The sequence below is a fragment of the Hemiscyllium ocellatum genome, chromosome 1 (genome assembly GCF_020745735.1).
Source record: "Hemiscyllium ocellatum isolate sHemOce1 chromosome 1, sHemOce1.pat.X.cur, whole genome shotgun sequence".
Classification (NCBI taxonomy): Eukaryota; Metazoa; Chordata; class Chondrichthyes; order Orectolobiformes; family Hemiscylliidae; genus Hemiscyllium; species Hemiscyllium ocellatum.
The window spans coordinates 148,812,889-148,838,105 of record NC_083401.1 but is presented as its reverse complement, the minus strand read 5'-3'; the positions used below and the strand labels follow the sequence as shown (position 1 = coordinate 148,838,105).

The window sequence follows — 25,217 nt, the reverse complement described above, 5'->3', positions numbered from 1 at the left end:
CGGTGTGGACTTGTTGGGCCGAAGGGCCTGTTTCCACACTGTAAGTAATCTAATCTAATCTAAAAAAAAGGGACTAGATTAATTTAGGATATCTGGTCAGCATGGATAAGTTGGACCAAAAGGGCTATTTTACTTGTTGGGACGACGGCATTCCAAATCCTGCTGTGTACTTAAATTTATTTTTGAAAATGTATTTCCATTTAGATCTTGCTATTGCCAACAACTCTTTTTTTGCAGATTGTAATTTAATCTTTCCTCTTTTTTTTAAAAACAGTGTTGGTGATTTTTTGGTGACCCCAACAACACTGATAAAGTTAAACTAGAAGTAATTTTTTTTTCACACACTCTTAGATATGAGGGAACACTTCACAACACATACACTTACAAACATACAAGTAGAGAAAAAATTGAAAAAGATCAATCGTTCATTCAGTTAGTAACACAGTTAACTAATATCCTTGTTTTTAAGATGTAGTCCAAAACCACAGCTGAAGTTCCTTTTTAAAGTTACTTGATTGGCTGGCCAGCTGTTTCTCTTTGAAACTCGTCTGAGAAAATTTTGATGAAATCTAATTTCTGCTTCAATGGTTTCATGACAGAAAGCACAAATGCAGGTAGTTGGCTGCTTTTACAGGCTAGAGCCATTTACTTTATAGCTTGGAGTTTAGGACGATGATATTGTCTGTGGATTTTGTATCGAGAGATTCTGACACATGAGTTGACTATTATTTCAAATTTGTATGGCTAAAAAGGCAATTGGACTCAATATTGTGGGAGTCATGTGATCAAGCCTTCTAGAGTTTGAGAGGCAGTTACCGCTGAGGTAAAGGTTTGTATTGCAGAAAACCAAATGTCTATTGTCCACTTCAGGAGTTAAGTAGAAAATCATTCACTCGTCTTTTTGTAGGATGGATGTAACTTGCGATTATATATTTTTTTGGAGATGTGGCAGGTTATTACACATTAGTTGAATTGAATTGAATTGAATTTATTGCCATGTGTACCAAGTTAAGTAGCATAGATAGGTGAATAATAGGTAACAGGCAAATGTGAAGATTTTGTGAATCCATTCAGTATTCTGGATTAGCTTTCCACATCCAGGAGATACATGGAATGATGGTTGTCTGGCTGACATTAACCTCTGAGAATTTTCTGAAAAATTATTGCTGGAAAGTGTTGGAGTCTATTATAAAGGATTTAATAGCAGAATGTTTAGAAATATAATCAAACAGAGTTTGCATGGCATCATAATGGGGAAATCATACCTGACAAATGTTTTAGAATTCTTTGAGGTGGTAACACACAGGACAGATAAACAAAAACCTGTAGATATAATACACTGGATTTCCAAAAGCTATTTATTAAGTTACTAAATGTTAGGCTACATAAGAAGTTAAGAGCCCATGGTGTTGGACTAGTGTATTAGAATAAAAGAGGATTGGCTAAACTGTAGAAGTCAGTGGATTGGGAAAACAAGGGCATTTTCAGGATGGCAATCTATAACTAGTGGGATGCCACAAGGATCAGTACTAAGGGCACATATGTTTACAATATATATTAATGACTTGGATGAGGAAAGTGAATGTACATCGTCAAATTTGCAGATGACACAAAAATATGTGAAAAGGCAAGCAGTGAGGTTGACACAAAGGGTCCACAGACAGATATAGACAGGTTCAGTGAATGACAAAAAATTGGCAGATGGAATAGAATGTAGGAAAATATGAGGTTATATGGTTTGGCAGCAAGAATAGAGGGGCAGAAATATTATTTAAATGAAGAAAGTCTAAAGAAAGCTGGAGTACAGGGAGATTTGGAATGTTGGCCCTGATGTGAAAGCAATGGAATGTAAATAAAAAGGAAAGTCTTGCTAAAACTATTCAAGGCACTAGTCAGATCACACCTGGAATATTGTGACCAGTTTTGATCCCCTTATCTAGGGAAAGATACACTGGCATTGGAGGCGGAATTAAGAAGATTCACTAGGTTAGTCTTGGTTTCGGACCGAGTTTTTTTAGGAGGGAAGGTTGACTAGATTAGGCTTGTATTCATTGTGGTTCAGAAGAATAAAATGAGAACTTCTTGAAATATATAAAATTCCTTTGAGGACTTGATAGGATAGGTACAAAAATGTTGTTTCCCATTGTGGAAGAATCTACCACCAAAGACTGTAATCTCAGAGTAAGGGGTCAAACATTTAAGACAGAACTAAGGAGAAATATCTTCTCTCAGAGATAGAAATGCACATCTATGGATTTTTTTTATATCACAGAGGGCTGTAGAGGCTGGCTGATAGATATATTGATAGCTGAGATAATCAAATGTTTGATCATTAACGGTATCAAGGACTATGAGAAAAAGGCACAAAAGTGGAGTTCAGGATTATCAATTGGCCACGGTCTCATTGAATAGTGGAGCCAACTGGATCGCCAAATGGTGTACTTATGCTCTAGCTCCTTATGTCTTGCAATAAGTTCAGTCACATAATTATAATAGCCATCTTAGGCTATTTAATGTTTTTTTTAAAACATTCACTAAATAGATATATGTATTCTAATTGCTTTTCATTTTGTTCATGACTTGAGCATTACTATTTTATCCAGGACTATCACACTGTGGTCACGTGTTTCTCTCTGCGAAGAAAATGCTGATAACCCACAGAAAGTGATCTTGACAGAAGAACAGAGTGCTTCCTTTGTGAAGGAAATATGACAATTTGTCTGGTTTCTCATGGCGCTGTCGTCTTTCTTGCTTTGTTCAGCTTCACAGTATGAGGAACATGTTGCACTAGTTCACCATCACAAATTGAATAAGTGTTTAGTCCCACTCTCAGATACTGAAACAATTTGGCGACAACATTTAGGCTCAGATTGATAGGTAGCTTTGTGTCACTTAAGTGCCACAATGATCTGAAGAGAAAATCTAACCATCTCCTCCTGACATTTGTTGAACTCTTCCTCTTCCCCCCCCTCCCCCCACCAATCAAACAATTAATATTAACTGGAAGCTGAACCAGATACATGATAGAGCTACAAGAGCAAGTCAGATGCCGGGATTTCTGCACCAAGTAATTCAGCTCATGATGCTCCAAAACCTATCTACTATCCTCAAGTCAAGTCAGTTGTAGTGTAATGGGATATTTCCCACTTACTGGTACATGTGTGACTCTAATGACACTCAGCAAATACAGGACCAATGAGGAGAAAGCTTGACTGACACATTGTCCGCCACTGTAAACTTTCAGGCTTACCACCACTGGTATTCAATGACAGCAGGGTGCATTATCTTCATGTTGCACTGCACAAACTCACCAAGGATCATTCAACTGTACCTTCCAAATGTACAAACTCTGCCACCTAGAAGGACAACAGTAGAGTTAGGCGCACACCACCACATGCATTTCCCCTCCAAACCACACAACATCTTGCCATAGAATAATATCAGCATTCCTACACTGTCATGTGAGCAAAATCCTGGGAAGCCTGCCTAATAGGTTTGATTGTACCTATACCAGATAGACCACAATGGTTCAACAAAGAAGTATCGTCATCTCAAGGGCAATTCAAAATGTCTAATAAATAGAAGCGCAGCCAGTGGCAAGCATTTCCTGTGAAAGAATTTTTAAAAACAATCAAGAGGGCCAATTAAATAACTCTGCAATCCAAGTGACCACTCAGGACACAGAAGAAACCCAAAGCAGGAAGCAGCCACACAGAGCGTTCAAGTGCTTACATTGTGTATCCAAACTACCTGCAGATTTGTTGGGCACAGAGGGGTATGGGGACATATTATGAATGTGTGCTGACACACTCTCACTCACTTGCATATTCACTCATGCCAAACTAACTCACTCAGTCACATACTCACTCATTGTCATATATACACTCTGCGCTATACTAATTCACTCTGCTGCATACTAACTTAGAGGAGAAAGTGACGTCTGCAGATGCTGGAGATCAGAGCTGAAAATGTGTTGCTGGAAAAACACAGCAGGTCAGGCAGCATCCAAGGAACAGGAAATTCGACGTTTCAGGCATTAGCCCTTCCTGATGAAGGGCTTATGCCCGAAACATTGAATTTCCTGTTCCCTGGATGCTGCCTAACCTGCTGTGCTTTTCCAGCAACACATTTTCAGCTGCATACTAACTTATTGTTGTGGTTCTGCTCGCCGAGCTGGAAGTTTTTGCTGCAAACGTTTCGTTCCCTGGCTAGGGAACATCATCAGTGCTGTTGGAGCCTCGTGTGAAGCGCTGCTTTGATGTTTCTTCCGGTATTTATATTGGTTTGTTCTTGCCGCTTCCGGGTGTCAGTTTCAGCTGCAGTGATTTGTATGTGGGGTCCAGGTCGATGTGTCTGTTGATGGATGTTCTTGCCGTTTCCGGGTGTCAGTTTCAGCTGTAGTGGTTTGTATATGGTGTCCAGGTCAATGTGTCTGTTGATGGAGTTTGGGGATGAATGCCATGCTTCTAGGAATTCTCTGGCTGTTCTCTGTCTGGCTTGTCCTATGATAGTGGTGTTTTCCCAGTTTTCGGCGAGCAGAACCACAACAACGGACACCCGAGCTACAAATCTTCAATCAGATTTTAAGCATACTACCTTAGTCACATACTCACTTACTCAGTCACATCCTCACCCTGTGCCATACTCACTCACTCTGCTTACAAACTCACTCATTCAAAAATTAACTCACCCAGTCACATACTAACTCACCCTGCTCTACATGAACTCACTCAGTTACACATTAACTCCATCAGTCACGTACTAATTCATTCGCCCATACAGTAACTCGTTCAGTCACGTACTAACTCACTATGCCATATACTAGCCCATTCTGCCACATATTAACTCTCACAGTAATTTACCAACTTACTGTGCTGCATACTAAGTCACCCTGTCATGCACTAATTCACTCTGCCAAATAATAACTCACTCAATTGCACACAGACTCACAGTGCCCTATACTAACTCACTGTGCCCTATACTAATTCATTACTCAGTCACAAACACATTTACTTTCTCACATATATTTCCTCACTGGTGGAGGTTGTTGCGAGTGGTAACAACTGAGCATCAGTGTGGAAGTGACTGAGGCACTGATGATTGAGTGATCTTTGAATCAGCTGTTTTCTAGGTCTCCATGAATCTCGTCCAGTCTGTTGGAAATTCTATATGCCATTGTAAAATTAGACAGCTAATAACTGCATGAATTACCATATTTGATTTCGGTTTTCATGCGAAAGCATTTGAATTGCAGAATATGATCACAAGTGCAAAGGCTCTTCCTAGACAACTAGATGTACATGCCACTCAGCTCATTCAAACAACAAAAACTAGAATTCTTACAGATCTGAACAGAAAATAAGAAGCACAATGAAGAGTTGTGTGATTTAAGAGATCACTATTCAATTACAAGAAAGTGCTAACTCTGTGAAATTGATCTCTGTAGATAGTGCAATGCCGGGTGGGCAGTGCAGGTCAATTCATCCACCATGGTGGATGGGCTTGTTAGTGGGTGAACATTTTGGTGATGGTGACCACAATTCTGTGACTTTCACCTTGGTTATGGAGAGAGATAGGTGCGCACAACAGGGTAGATCTTACAATTGGGGGAAGGGAAATTACGATGCTGTAAGACAGGATTTGAGGAGCATAAGGTGGGAGCATAGGCTGTCAGGGAAGGATGTGGTGGAAATGTGGAACTTTTTCAAGGAACAGATACGACGTGTCCTTGATATGTATGTACCTATCAGGCAGGAAAGAAATGGTCGTGTGAGGGAGCCTTGGTTGACGAGGGAGATCGAATGTCTAGTAAAGAGGAAGAAGGAGGCTTACATAAGGTTGAGGAAACAGGGTTCAGACAGAGCAGTGGAGGGACACAGGATAGCCAGAAGGGACCTGAAGAAAGGGATTAGGAAAGCTAAGAGAGGGCATGAAAAATCCTTGGCGGATAGGATCAAGGATAACCCCAGGGCATTTTATGCGTATGTGAGAAACATGAGAATGACGAGAACGAGGGTAGGTCCGATCAGGACAGTAGTGGGAGATTGTGTACTGAGTCGGAAGAGATAGGAGAGGTCTTGAATGAGTACTTTTCTTCAGTATTTACGAACAAGAGGGACCGTATTGTTGAAGAGGAGAGTGTGAAACGGACTGGTAAGCTAGAAGAGATACTTGTTAGGAAGGAAGATGTGTTGGACATTTTGAACAACTTGAGGATAGACAAGTCCCCCGGGCCTGACAGGATATATCCTAGGATTATGTGGGAACCAAGAGAGGAAATTGCAGTACCGTTGGCAATGATCTTTTCGTCTTCACTGTCAATGGGGGTGGTACCAGGGGACTGGAGAGTAGCGAATGTTGTGCCCCTGTTCAAAAAAGGGAATAGGGATAACCCCGGAAATTACAGGCCAGTTAGTCTTACTTCTGTGGTAGGCAAAGTAATGGAAAGGGTACTGAGGGATAGGATTTATGAGTATCTGGAAAGACACAGCTTGATTAGGGACAGCCAGCATGGATTTGTGAAGGGTAGGTCTTGCCTTACAAGTCTTATTGAATTCTTTGAGGAGGTGACCAAGTATGTGGATGAGGGTAGAGCAGTGGATGTAGTGTACATGGATTTTAGTAAGGCATTTGATAAGATTCCCCATGGTAGGCTTATGCGGAAAGTCAGGAGGCATGGGATAGAGGGAAATTTGGCCAATTGGATAGAAAACTGGCTAACCGGTCGAAGTCAGAGAGTGGTGGTAGATGGTAAATATTCAGCCTGGAGCCCAGTTACAAGTGGAGTTCCACAGGGATCAGTTCTGGGTCCTCTGCTGTTTGTAATTTTTATTAATGACTTGGATGAGGGAGTCGAAGGGTGGGTCAGTAAATTTGCAGATGATACGAAGATTGGTGGAGTTGCGGACAGTGAGGAGGGCTGTTGTCGGCTGCAAAGGGACTTAGATATGATGCAGAGTTGGGCTGAGGAGTGTCAGATGGAGTTCAACCCTGCCAAGTGTGAGGTTGTCCATTTTGGAAGAACAAATAAGAATGCGGAATACAGGGTTAACGGTAGGGTTCTTAGTCAGGTGGAGGAACAGAGGGATCTTGGGGTCTATGTACATAGATCTTTGAAAGTTGCCACTCAGGTGGATAGAGCTTGTAAGAAGGCCTATGATGTATTAGCGTTCATTAGCAGAGGGATTGAATTCAAGAGTCGTGAAGTGATGTTGCAGCTGTACAGGACTTTGGTTAGGCCACATTTGGAGTACTGTGTGCAGTTCTGGTCGCCTCACTTTAGGAAAGATGTGGAAGCTTTGGAGAGGGTGCAGAGAAGATTTACCAGGATGTTGCCTGGAATGGAGAATAGGTCGTACGAGGATAGGTTGAGAGTTCTTGGCCTTTTCTCGTTGGAACGGCGAAGAATGAGGGGTGACTTGATAGAGGTTTATAAGATGATCAGAGGAATAGATAGAGTAGACAGTCAGAAACTTTTTCCCCGGGTACAACAGAGTGTTACAAGGGGACATAAATTTAAGGTGAAGGGTGGAAGGTATAGGGGAGATGTCAGGGGTGGGTTCTTTACCCAGAGAGTGGTGGAGGCATGGAATGCGCTGCCCGTGGGAGTGGTAGAGTCAGAATCATTGGTGACCTTTAAGCGGCAATTGGATAGGTACATGGATGGGTGCTTAATCTAGAATAGATGTTCGGCACAACATCGTGGGCCGAAGGGCCTGTTCTGTGCTGTATTGTTCTATGTTCTATGGCATCAGGGGTTGCTCCAGCAGTTTGAAGTGAAAGCAAGGAACCATCTCCATCCCAGGAAACTCTCAATAGCATTCAGCAACCAGCCACCACAATTTCAAAATGGCTTTTGTGAATAGGTAAATCATAAAGAAATGAAATGGCTGATTCAAGACCAAAAAGGAGGCATTCTTGTGAAGACAGAGGACATGGCTAAGCTCTTCAGTGGAGGTCTTGTGGTTCAGCAATAGCATTGCTGAGCTCACGACTTGACGACCAGGAAAGCTGTGCCATAATGTTACCAAACAGTATTATTATCAATCTGTAAATACTCCCAATACACCTACGGCAGACAGGAAGAGTTTACTAATCAACCCTAACTGTGTAGTAACTGAAAATGCCACGCCCGTTCCACAATAAAATACTCCATGTACAGGTTCTTGTGATGAACAAACATCATCCAGTCAAAGGTTAGTAATCCTGCAGTGAGTAACGTATCTCCTGACTCCCCATTGCCTATCCACCATCAACAAAGCACAAAACAGGAATGTGATGAATAATCACCACTCGTATCGATGGGTGTAGCTCCAAAAACAACACTCATGAAGCTTGACTCCAGGACAAAGCAACCCACTTGATTGGTACCACATTGACAAGCAATCACTCTTCCAACACTAGTGTGTACTATTTACAAGATACACTTCAGGAATTCATCAAAGATCCTTAGACCACACTTCCATCTAGAATGTCAAGAGCAGTAGATAAATGGGAACACCACCACCTTCAAATTCCCCTCCACCTCATCATCCTGATTTGGAATTATATGTTGGGGAAAAATTCTGAAATCCTTCCCCCACCCTCTGTAATGCCATTGTAGGTCTACCTATAGCACAGGGACTGCAACAGTTCAAGAATGTAACTAGAAATGGAAAATAAATGCTGATGCCCTCATCCCATGAGTGAATTTAAACAAAGCTCATTTCAATGGACTGTCAGACACACATTAAATTAGTATTTTGCATTTATCTTCACTAAAGAGGATACTGCCAATGTGTAAGTAAAGGAGGATGAGGTAGCAACATTGGAAATATCAATAGATGGAAGTTAGGCAATCCTCAAATTAGAAAGATTATTCAGTTGGGGGACACTTCTTGTGTTCAAAGGAAGTAAGAGCCGGAATTTCAGAGAATCTATTGAGCGTGTTCCAATCTTACTTGAGTGTGGAGATGCTACCAGAGGACACTGAACCTGCAATGTTGTGCACCTATTAAAAAAGAGAGGGAGGGAGTATACCCAACAACCATTGGCAAGTCAGCCTAATGTTGGTGGAAAAACATCTAGGGACAATAATTGGGAACAAAAGTCATTGGCAATTGTAAAATAATGAAAATCAACATCCAATCATTAAAGGTAAATTGTGTTTGACTGGCTTGAGTGAGATTCTTGATGAAGTAATGAAAGGTTTGTTAAGAGTAGTGAAGTTGGGATAACGATTCATATATATATTGTTGTTATTCGTGAACTTGGATTCTAAAGTGGAGGAAAGTTAATTTTAGTTTTCAGCTCTGTGAAAGTCTGACTTAATTCTTTAAAGGTCAAAAAGTAAATTTGAGCTGAGAATTCAAAACAGCATTTACAAGAATTCATATGATTTTGACTAAATTACCCTACAAGCCATATGAGAAAATAATTACTCAGGAATTGTTGAATTATGTTTTATCACATTAGTAATGGAGGGAGAGAGAGAAATCATATGAAGAAATAATTACTCAGGAATTTGTTGAATTATGTTTTATCGCACCCAGTAAGAGAGAGAGAGAAGTCTGAAGTCAGAAATAAGAGGTCAATAATAGTAAAGGTATTGCTATTATCAGAACGAAAGCTCCAAAAGGTTGAAGGTGTCAAAGAGGGTAACACTGTACAACACTGTTGGAGACAAGTTTGAAGAACTCAATTTACATAACAGTTCTGAGCTGAGTTAAGAGCCTCAGGGAGAGATATTAACAAGAAAAAAAGTTCCTATGAAGAAAAATTGAGTAAAGTGGGCCTGTATTCTCCAGAAGAATGAGAGGTGATCTCACTTAAACATATAAAATACTTAGGGGAGAGATAGGGTTGATGCAAGTAAGATATTTTCTCTGTCTGCAGAGTCTAGAACCAGAGGTGCACTGTGTAAAAATAAAGGTATGTCACTTGGGTGTGTGATGAGAAGAATTTTTTTAAACTCAGATGGTTGTGAAACCTTAGCATTCTCTACCACAGAGAACTATACAAGCCCAGTCTTGTTTATTTAATATAGATATTGTTAGATTTTTAATGACCAATGGCATGAATGAGTGATGGGGTGGCGAAAGGCATTAAAGCTTTCAATCTGGCATGATCATCGAATGGTGGGGCAGGCTCAGTGGGCTGATTAGCCTACTCCTGTTCCTATGTTACAAAGAAAATGGCACTTATTGAATACACAATGCTTTGTCAAAAGGAAACTGATTACAGTTGTGCCATTTGAATAAGCAGCTTTAATGTGGAAACAGGGCTAATTCTTACTGAGGATTGAGTGTCTGTGGGGTTACTGCTGGGGAGGAGGCATGAGCCTTTCTTCTTGGTGCTCATAATGAGATTGTTCCAATTGTTTCTGTACAGTGAAATATAATTGACACTTTTATTTTGTAATATACATTTATATTAGTTTGTTAAAGGTACATTGGCAGTCTCTTGTGAATGCATTCAGTGACTGACTTCCAGAGGGAACAAAAATAAATAAACATAAGATCTCTCAAGCTAGACTTCGCTCTGATTTCATTATTACCATCAGCTAGGATCATAACGATGAGTACAAGGTTTTTGTAGAACTGTTAAATAATAGACCTGTTAGCAGATTTCCCATAGGAGGAAAAGTGGCAGCATGAATACAAAACTGACTAAGGGACAGAAAGCAGAGAATAGTGATAAATGGTTATTGTTCAGATTTGGGAAAAACGTATAGTGATTTTGTCCTGATCTCTTTTGTGATGTATGTTATTGACCTTGACATTATCGCTCTATTCAAAACATTAACTCTGTTTTCTCTCAACAGATACTGCCAATCCTGCTGAGTGTCTCCAGCTATTTCTTTTTTTCTGTCGGTTTCAGATTCCCAGCGCTTGCCAGTCTTTGTTTTATCTTGTTGGATGATCTGAATGTTAGCATGCATCCTGATTCCTGTTGGGGGAGTGCTGAACATTTGGTGCATGTGAGAATGGTAGTGTGTTGGGTTAGAGAGAGCCTAGAACATACAAGCGAGGTTTTGACTTGTCTGGCACTGTCACAGATCTTCTGATTCATTGTCCCTGCCTTGGTTTCAATGGTTAATTGCTAACTTCCCCTTCACAGTTTGTGCCCAGTGAGACTCCTTCTTTCCATCTTCTGGACTAAGGTCTCTACACTGCAACAGAGTGTTGTGAGAGTCTCTACTCCTCAAGGACTGCAGCAGTTCAAGAAGGTGGCTGATCACCACCTTCTCAAGGATAATTAAGCATGAGCAATTAATGGTGGTCCAGCCAGCAAAGCCCTTGTCCCATGAAATAATAATAAAAGAACCTAGAAAACCTTACACTGTAACTATTGTGACACTAGAGACAGTTCCCCCAGCTGCTACATTCTTAACGTACTTTGTGTTTATCGATGGGCAGGCTACAGCACTGAAAATGCATGGATACAGTGGGTACATTTGCCCTGAATGACCCATAATGCCCTGGGAAATTCATGCATGGGTAAATTGATCAGAGCAAAGTGTCCCCCTGCCCCCAGAAAGGATGTGGTCAGGAGTTGCTCCTCCAATTACAGGCTGCTTCTCTGCTGTGCTATGATTATGGCCTCTGCCTCCAGCCAATTCATAGGATGTGTGTGTTGCTGGCTGGGCCAGTTTTTATTCCCATCCCTAATTACACTGGAGAAGGTGGTGGTAAGCTGCCTTCTTGAACTGCTGATACGTTCACTAGAGAGAGAGAAGTGATCACTGATTGAAGGAGTAGCAGACAGCTAGGTAAATAAGTGTTGGCAGTGAGGGAGTTGCCAGGGATGTGCCTGCCTAGAGTCAGGGTCCAGGAATAGCATGAGACCCCAGGACTGAAGCTCGGGAGGGGATTAGTTGGGAGGTCTGAAAGCAGGGTCCAAGGTGGTTAAGCAGAGCCTAAGTGTGGGACCTGCCTTTTTGTTTATTGAGAACAAGAGAGAGAACCTGGAGTTGATTTTCTTTAATGGTAAGTTAGCTGTTTTCCAGCTGCAGGTTGATGGGGGTAAAGAACGTAGCTGCAAGGAAGATGAGGGGAGTCAGGTAGGCTGCAGAGTGGGTGTGGGAGATGAGATTTCCAGCAGGGTGGGAAGAATGGAAATGGAAAGCCACAGTGCAAGTCGGGGTAGACATGAGTTTGCAAAGAGTAGGTGGAATAGATTGGGAGGTTGCAAGGGGTTTGGGGGTGGAGAGAACAGCAAGAAGATTTATTGGAGGAAAGTGAGAGTGTGCATCAGGCATGGTGGAGGCAGGATAGCTGCCTTGGGATGGGGACGAGAAGGGAGACTGCAAGCCAGGGGATGGCAGGGATAGCTGCATGAGGTGGGAGAGAAGAAATTGCAACAAAGATAGAACAGTTTTAAATCTGTCAATGAATGAACAATCAATTGGGGACAAGGAAACTTTTGAAAGCACTGAAGTAATGAAGTACTTGAATATGAATCTCTAGCTGACAGCCATATATATTCAGGAGTTTTGTATGAAGAAAATGTAATAGGTGTTGTTGTAATGAACACTTTGTCCATTTTAAATTTAAACCTGGAATTGACTTTTGAGATGCAGTACAAATGATAGTAACTGGATGATTAAAGTATTCTAGCTTTGTGAATATAAAGTAAAAATACATTATCTGTGACCTCACCAATATGTGCTCAGGGTGGTGTGTAGATGTATGTCAACTTTCTGAAAAAAAGTTTTTGTTAATTTGAGACAGTGATCCTGTTCCAGTTTAAATACTGTAGTGCCTAGGATGTCATTGTTTTCTTTGATGTATTGTGGTTTTAAGCTTAGTGGAGAGTCAATGGTTATTGAGGATACTGATGAATTCTTATTCTGCTTCTATGGCTATACTCTATAAATCAACACAAATGCAGGAGGTAATGTCACTATGGACTGCACCACCTAATAAACGAATGAGTGAAAGTGAAAAAGGTAGCCCTGAATACCAAAAACTGAAAGTCCAAAGGTAGTCCTCAAGAAAAAAAGTATGAAAGAAAAGTATGAAAAAATTGTGGGCGGCACGGTGGCACAGTGGTTAGCACTGCTGCCTCACAGCGCCTGAGACCCGGGTTCAGTTCCCGACTCAGGCGACTGACTGTGTGGAGTTTGCACGTTCTCCTCGTGTCTGTGTGGGTTTCCTCCAGGTGCTCCGGTTTCCTCCCACAGTCCAAAGATGTGCGGGTCAGGTGAATTGGCCATGCTAAATTGCCCGTAGTGTTAGTTAAGGGGTAAATGTAGGGGTATGGGTGGGTTGCGCTTCGGCGGGTCGGTGTGGACTTGTTGGGCCGAAGGGCCTGTTTCCACACTGTAAGTAATCTAATCTAAAAATCTCTAGAGGAGCTCTTGAAAAAGAATATTTATTTCCCTGTTAGTGCAGGCTAAGGCTCCTTGCTCAGTATACAGTCAGTCAACAGCACATTTAGCTGTATACTACAATCATTAGGCTGTTATGCAGCAATGGTAGCATCCCTACCTCTGAGTCAGGAGACCTGGGTGCCAGTCCCATCTGCTCCAGATATGCGTAATAACATCGCTGAACAGATTAATTCGAAATTATCTGCCAGACATGAGCAAACAGCACACAGAGAATTGCCTGATGGTCTTTGAATTGCATCAGAACTCCCTGAAGTGACAGTGGAAAGGGTAAAGTTTTCCTCCTGGTTCTCTGGCATACTGTCAGGATTACCACCACCACTGTTAAATTCAGCCTGTACTTTGATTCCATCATTGTTAGTGGATTTATACACCGGTTGAATAGGTAGGTAATCCAACCAATTTCGATTAGCAGTAGTTCTCCAAATCAAAACACTTCATACTTTCATTGCTGAGAAGATGAATGAAGTGTGAGTGTTCTTTAAAAATGATTTCATTAAAAAACATGGTGTTCGTGCCGGTGGGAAAGTATGAAATTAATACCTCAATGCATTTGCATGTTTGTAGTAAGCAGTATATACACATGTGCTGAAAACGTTGTTGTTTTTGCATAATGTAAAAGAATGACTTCTTGTCTCTTAGGAAATTTAGGAGCCCAGCTGGTTGAGTACAAGGAAGATATGTACGTAACCTCTGACTGTGGCAATACATGGAGGCAGGCAAGTAGACTGAACCCAACACTTTATGCTGTGGCTTATTTGTTGATGCACTAACTACTTTGTATCAAGTGTTGTGCAACTCTGATTCTGTCTCCTGTATCCATTCTCACTCTGTAAAGAGTGCTTCATTTAAACCAAATTGCAATTCCAAAGAAATTTATAAATCCAAATTTCCAATTGTATTTAATGTTCTTGCATCTTTGTTTATCATTTAGTGTGTTTGTCATAAATTTTTTATCCATGTCTGGAAATATTTCTTTTAAAAAGCTAGCACTCATATATGTGGTTCAGGAGGCTACCAGCTAGACATTAGCTACTGCCAATCATATGCATATGAAAAATAAAATGAAGCTAATTAGCATATGGGAGCAATTGCTGGCTTTTTTAGAGATTGCCTATAGGGAGCTAATTTGAAGGGTGATTGGTTGTTTGGTCATGAATACCCCAGTATCACATAGCACATGAATAGAATTCCTCTCTGTTTTCAATTTGATAATACATCCGACAGCTACTACGCTCAATGCAGGGAAAAAGAGAGAAATTCTGTGGACAGAGAGTTTGTACCACAGCTTGAAGAGCATATCCTGTGTGATCTTAGCTTGCCACCTGTCTCTCGTGGTTGGTAGCCATGAAGCTTTGAAGTCATTCTTATTTTGGGAGAAAAATTCCAACCGTTTTAAAATTCCTTTTTGGTTGTTTCACAAAAGCAGGTATTTTCCTTTCCATATATCTCAACTTGGAGAGGTTCATGGGATAGAAGTTTTCTAAAATTTAATTTCCCAATGCGGAGATCAGATAAAACGACAAATGTTTGTGTTTATAGGTTTGTTGGCAAGAACAGAGACAAAAGAATTTTGAACAGCCTTGTATGATTAGACAAAATGTGGATTTTTAAACTTATTTTAGAGACTTTAGAAGATAAATTAAATCAAGGTGACTATTCTTATTGTATTTCTGAATAAAAGACCTGAAATAATAACTGCTTTTCTGTCCATAGATGCTGCCAGACCTACTGAGAATTTTCTGTTTTTATTTCAGAGTTATTATTGACCATTCATAAAATGGCTGCTATTAACAGAGAGTGGACAAAAATCCCTTTTGCTCAAAATGTTAATTTAACTTGTGCTTTGCCTTCACAATGACAATTATAAATAACAATTGTAAGATCCTTTCTAATGCATTTTCTTGGAAATGGTTTTAAGATTGTGTTATAAATGATATTCGGTTCTCAATAATAAAAATAGTTCCATTGCAGTCAGGGAATAAACAAAAATAAATGTCTTGGTCTCCGTTGGACACCTCATTATGTTCAGTCAGCTTTAAAGTTTGCTTTTCCTTTCAACTCATAATTAGCTCTTAATTTATAAAGGTTTGGCTATGTCACATTAGGGAAACTAATGACCTATGCCCCAGAGTAGTTGCATTATTGCAATTCCCCAAGCAGTGAGCTCATCACCTCTGCTAGGCCATCTGTTCCAAACAAAATATTTCACCACAGCAAGGGAAGAGAGAATTTGAAGGATGAATCAAACTGGATCACTTTCAGGAACTTTGTGGTGGGTGGTTGAAAAATTACATTAACAAAGCGGGTCATATGTTTGGTGATACTGTTGGAGAAGGAAACATGATACAAGTTGGCCAAATAAAAGCCCATAGTAATCAAACAGTTTTAAAGGATCAGAAATTCCATTCCCATTTCACCCTAGGTGCTAGCTGTGTTGACAGATCTGTTTGAAAGATAATTTATTTTGTTTTAAGTATATCAAGCCTGCAGTTAATTTTTATCACATGGATTTAATGCCAATTTTACTGACACCAGCTGTTTCTCAGGTAGGAATTTAAGTTATGTCAGTAAAAGTAAAATATTGCAGATGCTAGATAGATGAAATAAAAAAAGGAAGATGTTTCAGAACAGGATATTCTGAAAGGAGATGTTGAGCTGCCAGAAGTGTGGTCCATATCAGTGCCAACAACATAGGCAGGAAGGGAGATGAGGTTCTCCACAGGGAATTTAGAGAGTTAAGCAGAAAGTTGAAAAGCTGTAATCTCGCAATTACTCCCTGTGCCATATGCTAGTGAGGCCAGAAATAGGAAGATAAAAGGGTGGAGGAGTTGCTGATTAAGGAGAATGTCACAGCTGCACTAAGAGAAGACACCTTGGAGGGCTCAGCCAGCAAAGCCATATGGGTAGAGCTCAGAATAAGACTAGTACAATCACTGTGGTGGGATTATACCATAGGTCTCCCAATAGCCTGTGCAAAATAGAAAAACACATATGTAAGCAAATCATGAAAAGATTGGGCTGTTGTAGTGGGTGATTTTAACTTTCCCAAGAGTGACTGGGAGTCCCTGATTGCCAGGGGCTTAGAAGATGCAGATTTTGTTAGGTGCATCCAGGAGAGTTTCTTGAAACAATATGTTGATAATCAAACTAAGGAAGGCGCCCCACTAGAACTTGTGCTGGAGAATGAGCTGGCCGGGTAGTTGAAATTTCACTGGGGGAGCATGAACTTTACTAAAGCTTTTGACTAGGTCCCTCATGGTAGGCTGGTCCAGACGATTAAGCCACATTTGATCTATGGTGGGTTGGTAAGTTGGATACAAAAATGGCTTTATCATAGAAGGCAGTTGGAGGGGTGTTTTTTTCTGACCGGAGGCCTGTGACCATTGGTGTTCTGCAAGGATGAGTGCCGGGCCCTGTTTTGTTTATAATATGTATAAATGATTTACATGAAAATATAAATGGTCTGATTAATAAATTTACAAATAACATGAAACCTGGGGAAGTTGTGGATAGTGAGGATGGTTGTCAAGATACAGCAAGATATAGGTAAGTTGGAAAGTTGTGCAAAGAAATGGCAAATATATTTTGATCTGGACATGTTTGTTGTGATGCATTTAGATTAGATTACTTACAGTGTGGAAACAAACCCTTCGGCCCAACAAGTCCACACCGACCCGCCAAAGCGCAACCCACCCATACCCCTACATTTACCCCTTACCTAACACTACAGGCAATTTAGCATGGCCAATTCACCTGACCCGCACATCTTTGGACTGTGGGAGGAAAGCGGAGCACCCGGAGGAGAACGTGCAAACTCCACACAGTCAGTCGCCTGAGGCGGGAATTGAACCCCCGTCTCTGGCACTGTGAGGCAGCAGTGCTAACCACTGTGCCATATGAAAAAGGAATGTATACTACCCTTAGGAACATTGATATACAGATGGATCTTGGGGTAGAAGTCCATAGCTCCTTGAAAGTGGCAATGCAAGTGGATAATGTAGTAAAGAAGGCAAAGAGCATGCTTGCTTTCAGTCGGGGCATTTAGTATAAAAGTTGGTAAGTTGTGTTACAGCTACACAAATCTTTAGTTAGGCCACATTTGGAGCATTGTGTGCAGTTTGGGTGACACGTTATAGGAAGGATGTGAAGGCTTTAGGGAAAGTCCAAAAGAGGGTTACCAACCTGTTGCTTGGATTGGAGTATATGAGCTATATGGAGAGGTTGGACAAACTTGGATGGATTTTGCTGGAGTGTCAGATGCTGAGGGCAACCTAAGAAAAGTATACAAAATTATGAGAAGTATGAATAAGGTGGGCAGCCAGTCTTTTTCCCAGGATAGAACTGTCAAATAGTACAGGTTGTAGATTTCAGGTTAGGAGGGAAAGTTTAAAGGCGGTGTGCAAGGGAATTCTTTGACATGCAGATGGCAGGTGCCTGGCGTGCACTGCCTGGATAGGTGGTAGACACAGATACGATATCAACGCCTGAGAGGCAAATAGACAGACACATAAACAAACAGAGAGTGGAAGGATGTGAATCATGTATAACTAGATGGCATTAGTTTAGAGAGGCATCATGGTAGGTGCAGGTATGGTGGGCTGAAGGGCCTCATCCTGTGTTATACTGTCCTATGTCCTAACTATTTTGAAAAAGAGTCATGGGACTTGAAGTGTTAACTCTGTTTCTCTCTCCTCAGATATGGACAGACCTGCTGAGTTTCACCAGTGTTCTCTGTTTTTAGTTTAAATTGTGTGAGACTCAAGAAGCATCCCAATGTCCTGACATTTTCTTGTTATTTCCTTCAGGTATTTGAGGAAGAACATCATATCCTTTATCTTGATCATGGTGGTGTTATTGTAGCTATCAAGGATACCTCAATTCCTCTGAAGATATTAAAGTAAGAAGTTGTAGATTTGAGTCCAGTCATGATTTAAATATCAATAACTTAACATGCTTTCAGTTTTGTTTGTTTACAATTTTGCCTTGGAATTGTATGTGATTTAAGAGGAGGCCTAATTCACAAACAGACTAAAATCACATTCAACAAATACTTAGGCCATTTGAGTTAATATTGTTGATTTCATAAACGTAGGGAATAGTTCAGCAACTGCTCATATCAACACTGGGTGTTCGTTGCTTCCTAGAGAGTATTTTGACAATAGTTCACACAAAATTTAAAGTAGTGGGGATTTCAGCTAAAATGGGCCCACATAAGGTGCTGACTGGCTGAGGGATTAGAACCTGCAGTTATTTTCTAGAGAATTCTGGTTAGGAGAGATACATTGAGCAGAGTGCCCAATGTTATGACCTTTATTGTTTAAAGTTTACATTAACTTAAGCTCAGAAGCTTAATGCAAGTCATAAACTTCACAGATGGTAAAATTGAGGGGCTTTGACACTTGAACAGGTTGCTTGGGAACCTACAATGGGTGAATAATTGCAGGTGAGTTTTAACATCCATGAGTATATAAGACTGAAAATTTCAATAATGCATAACTAATTGATGAATGATTATCAAATAGCTAAGGGTTAAGTTCAAAGAGCTATATGGGCTTTAGTGGATTAGAAGCTCAAAATCTCTCTTAGCTAGGAGAGCAGTCAGCAGATCGGCAAGGAAATGCGTCAGTGACAGAGAGAGGGGATTTATTTGGAGAGCAGGGTCTGGTACCTACTTACCTGGGAGAATGTGTGGATCTGCAGAGAAATGTGGCAGCTACAGAGAGGAGAAGCAGAGACTGGGGCTTAGAGTCTACAGTTCTCTGGGACAGAGAGAGAGAGAGAGACAGAGAGAGAGAGCAAACCTGTAAGGAAACAGATAGACAGCACAAAGAGGATAGTAACAGAGACCTGTTGCAACTATTACAGTTCCAGACCACCAGGTTTGAACAATAGAGTCAAATTGTGCTAATGTGTATCAAAGTGGGAAGATTGTGAGAATTAACACATGGCTAGAAATATAATGCAGAAGGAAAGTTTTTAAATTTCTGCTTCCTCGGGCAAGGCAAAGGACAGATCAACACCTCTTAGTGCTCGGATGTGACAACCCTGCTCCCAGACCTAGAATATCTAATGTTGAAGTGCTGACCCTATTACTTGCCAAAGGAGTTCACCACTTCTATCCTGACATCAGTTTACATCCCATCCCATGTCAAAGAGAAGAGCGCTTTTAATGAAATATACAATGCTACAAATAGCCTTGAGACAGAATACCCTGAGGACTTGTTCATCATAGCCAGTGACTTCAACCAGGCTAACCTCAAGAGTGTGCTATCAAAATACCATCAAACATCTCCTGTTCCACCAGAGGCCCACATACTCTTGACTGTTGCTACACAACCATCAAAGATGCCTATTGCTCCATTCCCCCGTCTTGCATTTTGGTAAATCACACCATAACGCTGTGCTCCATCTTCCAGCTTACAATCGATAACTGAAGCGTAAAGATCTGGTACAGAAAGTCATATATTGCTGGCCTGAGGTAACAGATGACCTCCTATGTGACTGCATGGAGTTGATGGACTGGTCCATATTCAAGAACTCAGATGCCAATCTAAATGAATATGCCACCACCATTACCAATTTCATCAATAAGTGTGTAGAGGACTACATGTCAAAGAAGTTTATCCAAATGCTCCCCAGCTAGAAACCATTGATGAACCACTCGTTCCTGATCTGAAAATGTGTTGCTGGAAAAGCACAGCAGGTCAGGCAGCATCCAAGGAACAGGAGATTCGACGTTTCGGGCATAAGCCCTTCTTCAGGAACCCTGCGTTTTTCCAGCAACACATTTTCAGCTCTGATCTCCAGCATCTGCAGACCTCACTTTCCACTCGTTCCTGATGTCCAGGTCTGAGGCATTCAAGTCGGGTGACCTTGACCTATACAGACAACCCAGGTGCAGTCTTCACAAAGCCATCAGCAGTGTCAAGCGACATTACCAGACTTAATTAAAGTCCTAGATTAACTAAATGAACACACATTGACTGTAGCAAGGCTTACACAATATAATGGGCTAAAAGTGAATTCAAGTGGAATCACTGATGACAAAGTCGACCTCTCCCGGGGATTCAATATATTCTACGCTTGTTTTGAATAGAAGATCTGTGAAATGATGCTACCTGTGTGACAGCCTCAGGTCCATCTATACACTCAGTCACCATCACAGACATCCAATTGGCCTTCTTGAGAGTGAACCCATGGAAAGCAACTGGTCCAAATTCAGTCATTGGCCGAACACTCAAATCCTGCACAAACCTGCTGGTGGGAGTATTTGCAGACATCTTTAACCTCTCTTTACTCCAAACTAAGTTCCCACCTACTTCAAGAAGACCACTACCTTTCAGTGCCAAATAAAAATCAGGACAACATGCCTATTGACTACCATCCAGTGGTTCTCACATCCATCATCATGACGTGCTTCAAGAAGTTAGCAATGGCACACATCAACTCCAGCCTCCTATATTGCCTAGATCCAATACAATTTGCCTCCTGTTGCAATAGGTCCATCACAGATGTGATATCCCTGACCCTGCACTCAGGGATAGGGATATGTGGAACAAGGACATTTATATCCGACTCCTATTTATTGGTTTCAGATCCACCTTCCCATGGCTAATATACCATAATTCCAATCAAATTCATCTCCAAACTCCAAGACCTAGGACTCTGCTCTCTCTTCTGCAACTGAATCCTCAACTTCCTGTCCCACAGACTGTAATCAATAAGGATAGGTGATAACAGCTCCTCCAACAGTACTGAGGATTATTGTTTCAAACTTCTATTAACCTAAGCTCAGAAGCTTAATGTAAGTGAAACAATAATCTTCAGTACTGGTGCTCTGTAAGGCTGTGTACTCAGTCCCTTACTACACTCCTCACACAATCATGACTGTGTGGCCAAATTCAATTCTAACTCCATTTACAAATTGGCTGATGACACCACCATGGTGGATCAGATGTCAACCACAATGAGACAGAATACAGGAGAGAGAGAGTTTAGTGGCATGGTGTAAAGACAACAGTCTCTCTCTCAATGTCAGCAAACGGAAGACGCTGGTCATTCACTTCAGGAAACGGAGTGGAAGATGCGCCCCATCTGTGTCAATGGTGCTGAGGTGGAGGTGGTCGACAGCTTCTCGGTGTAAATATCACCAGCGATCTATCCTGGTCTATCCACAGTCAAGAAAGCATACTAATGCCTCTATTTCCTCAGAAGGCTAAAGAAATTTGGCATGTTCAGAATGATACTTAACCAATTTCTGTAGATGCACCATATAAAGATCCTACCTGGATGCATCACAACATGGTGTGGCAACTGCTCTGCTCAACAACACAAGAAACTACAGAGAGTCGTGAACACAACTCAGTCCATCATGAAAACCAGCCTTCCATCTGTCTACACTTTCTGCTGCTTCAGGAAAGCAGCTGACATAATCAAAGCCCCTCCCCCCCAGTTATATTCTTTTCCATCCTCTTCCATCGGGCAGAAGATAGAAAAGTTTGAAAACATATACCAACAGATTCAAGAACTGCTTCTTCCCCATTGTTACCAGATTACGAATGGACCTGTCATATTAGAGTTGGTCTTTCTCTGCACCTTTTCTGTAGCTGTAGCACTGTATTCTACATTCTATTATCCTGATGTACTTTTGCAAGATATAATTTGTCTGGATAGCACACAAAACAAGACTGTTCACTATATCTCAGTACATGTGACAATAATAAATCAAGTCAAATCAGAGATCTGTATTGGAAAGAAGGGTTGCGCCATAGTAGGACCGTGACTCACATGCTCACTTGGAGATCATTGAATCCTTACAATGTGGAAGTAGGTTATTTGGCTCATCAAGTCCACATTGACCCTCTGACCTATCCTATCCCTGTAACTGCATTTCCCATGGCTGAATCCTCGAACCTGCACAATCCTGGACAATAAGGGTAATTTAGCATGGCTAATCCACCTAACCTGCACATCTTTAGACTGTGGGAGGAAATTTGAGCATCTCTAGGAAACCCACGCAGACATGGAGAAAGTGCAGACTCCACGCAGACAGTTGCCCAAGGGTGGAAATGAACCCAGGTCCCTAATGCTGTGAGGCAGTAGTGCTAACCGATGAGTCACCACACTGCCCAAGATCTTCTAGTGCTTTTGGGAATGACTGAATCCAGTTTATCAAGGGGATGGGAAGTTTAGCTGACATTGAATAAAATAAAGCTATTTTTAGGAAGTATAAATGTAAATGAAAATGATAAGCAGCAGAAGCAAGCCTTCATTCAACCAAAATACAGATTAGTGTTTAAAATGTACAATTAAAATCATTCCACCTAAATCCATGCGGTATCTGCAGAAAAAAGTGAATTGATTGCACTAAAAATAGTAAGGTTCATTTGCCATTATGGAGACTTAGCTATGGGTTACCAAGCTTGGGACCTATATATTAAAGGACATATAACATTTAGAAAGGCTAGGCAAAAATAGTTATTTTGGTACTCTACTACTTGAGTATTGCTGGAAAAAGACTCATCTTGCCATCATCAGGATAATATGCAAGAATCTAGATTAGAGTGGTGCTGGAAAAGCACAGCAGGTCAGGCAGCATCCAAGGAGCAGGAAAATCAATGTTTCAGGCAAAAGCCTTCAATCAGTTGATTTTCCTGCTCCTCGGATGCTGCTTGACTTGCTGTGCTTTTCCAGCACCACTCTAATCTAGAGTCTGGTTTCCAGCATCTGCAGTCCTTGTTTTTACCTAATATGCAAGAATATCTAGTCAAGGGGAAAACAGCATTTACATTGCATACAAGGATAGTGTTGATCGTTGGCACATGGACTCTGATAGAAGTATTGCAAGAATGCAGCATTAATAGGTATTGAATGCATTCTGAGATTTGTTCTCCATTAGCCTTAGTGAGATGCTTGTGCAGTAGCAGAGTTAGAGTGAGTGCTGGCTTTGAGTGTGAGAGGATGGTGACACTTGCCCTTGATGGGTACAGAAGGTCATTGACTTCGTTGAGGCATTGCTTGGTATTCCTTTTGACGTGGGATACAACATGAACTTGTGCTGCAATTTCTGATTGAGTTGGCTGGGTCTGCTATTGGAGCTTGCTTTGACAGGCAGCAAGAGAAAGGATTGCCCCATCTACTCCTTCACCTTCAACCTGTCCACCAACACCTTCCAATCCCTGGCCTGGGAGCATGGAGCTAGCTTGACTTTTGTCTGTGAAGTGCCAGTGTGATGGATTGTTCCTAGACTCCTGTGTCTGAGGTAGTGTGCAGCCCTGCTTTAAATATAGTGCCAAAGGCATGTAAACTGGAAAGTCCCTCAATTCACTTGCCCCAATTCTCCAAGAGACATCTTCAGCACCTCGTTCACATAATTAATGAGGTGAAAAGTGGAAGATGGCTTGGGAAACTTTGTCTGGAAGTACAGTGAACCACCACCATGAAACTCTCTTTCCTTCACACTTCAACTGCAGATGGGAACATTTAGCCCAAAAACTGATATTTAAACAGTCCTTTGAATATAATAAGGCAAGGTGCTACATTGAAGCATTATAAAACAATGTTTGGAACCAAGTGACATAAGTCGAGCAGGTGACCCAAATCTTGGCCAATGAGAATGGTTCTAGATAAGCTCATAAAGGAAGAAAGAGAGATAGACAGGTGAAGATGTTTATGGAGGGCCTAAGCAGCTTGAGGTAAAGCTGTCAATGATGGGGTACTTAATAGGGGATTCAAAACAAGTGAAGCCAGAAGAGATTGTAGAAATCATGAAATTCAAGGGCCTGGAGGATTGGAAAATAAAGGGAGAGAATAAGAGAGCAAGCCCTGAAACTTAGAGGGAAATCAAAAATACTTTTGGACTGTGAATGTGAAAGTAGATGGTATCAATGTAGGTGGTGAACCTGAGTTGTGTAAGCTGATTGAAGACAGTACTTAATTGAGGGAATGTATTATCATGACACGGGGTAAACCCCCCTGCTAATTTAAACCTGACACAGAGAGAAGCTCATCTTGTGCCATAATCAGTTACATTTCGAGAGGCAAAGAACTATCTCAGCGGTCATTATTTAAAGTAAAAAATAACAATTTTATTCTTTTAGTCCAAAAAAGAACGTTATAACAACAACTATTCGCAAATCCTTTCTCTTAAACCTATCTTTTACTTCCCACTCTACAATATTGGTCCTATAAAAAACTCCAATTAAGATTTATCAAAAAAAATCACTTACCAAAACAAGCCAGCTTTGTTGATTCTCCTTTGTATATTTTCCTCTGTATTTTCCTGGTCGTCTCTTCTTCAGTCTTCTATTGCACAACTTTTCTTATGGACAGGTACCTTTCAGAGAGCTATTCAGCTAGCAGTCTGTACTTATTGGTGCTCTTTGTAGTTCTCCCCCAAACTGTTCAAATGTCTGGTTTTATACCCCACAATGTAGAATCATTTCATTGGTTTTATATCATCCCAAACAGTAAAATTCAAATTTGATTGGATTTTGGTATCGGGGGCATAACTTAAACTGGCCGAATTTGAATTTGTTTTTGTTCCTTGGCAACGTAATTCCAGCTATTTGTTTCAACCAAATGTTTAATTTTTAAATTCTTCAACGCACCCTTTGCTTTCAATCAGTCCTTGCGAGCTTCCTCTCTCTCTCTTAAAGATGCAGTACACACCTACACCTTCATGACAATATGGTTTTTGGCATGTGATATTTCCTACATTCTGGGACTCTTTAATATTCTTTAGAACTCATATTATATTGGGAGTAATATTCTAACACTGTTCTTCGCAAGGTCTTGGTCCAATAATCCTAGATACACATGATGTTCTAATATGACACAGGCACAT

The 25,217-nt window shown here is 40.9% G+C and overlaps 1 protein-coding gene across 1 annotated transcript in view; it reads left to right on the top strand.

The window, feature by feature from the left end:
• The window catches only part of sorcs2 (sortilin-related VPS10 domain containing receptor 2), a 613,114-nt gene that overhangs the window by 513,759 nt on the left and 74,138 nt on the right, over window positions 1-25,217 (top strand). The window contains exons 12-13 of the mRNA XM_060832699.1: window positions 14,012-14,088; window positions 18,178-18,269. Coding sequence (XP_060688682.1) covers window positions 14,012-14,088; window positions 18,178-18,269 — 169 coding nt within the window. The remainder of the gene's footprint in view (window positions 1-14,011; window positions 14,089-18,177; window positions 18,270-25,217) is intronic.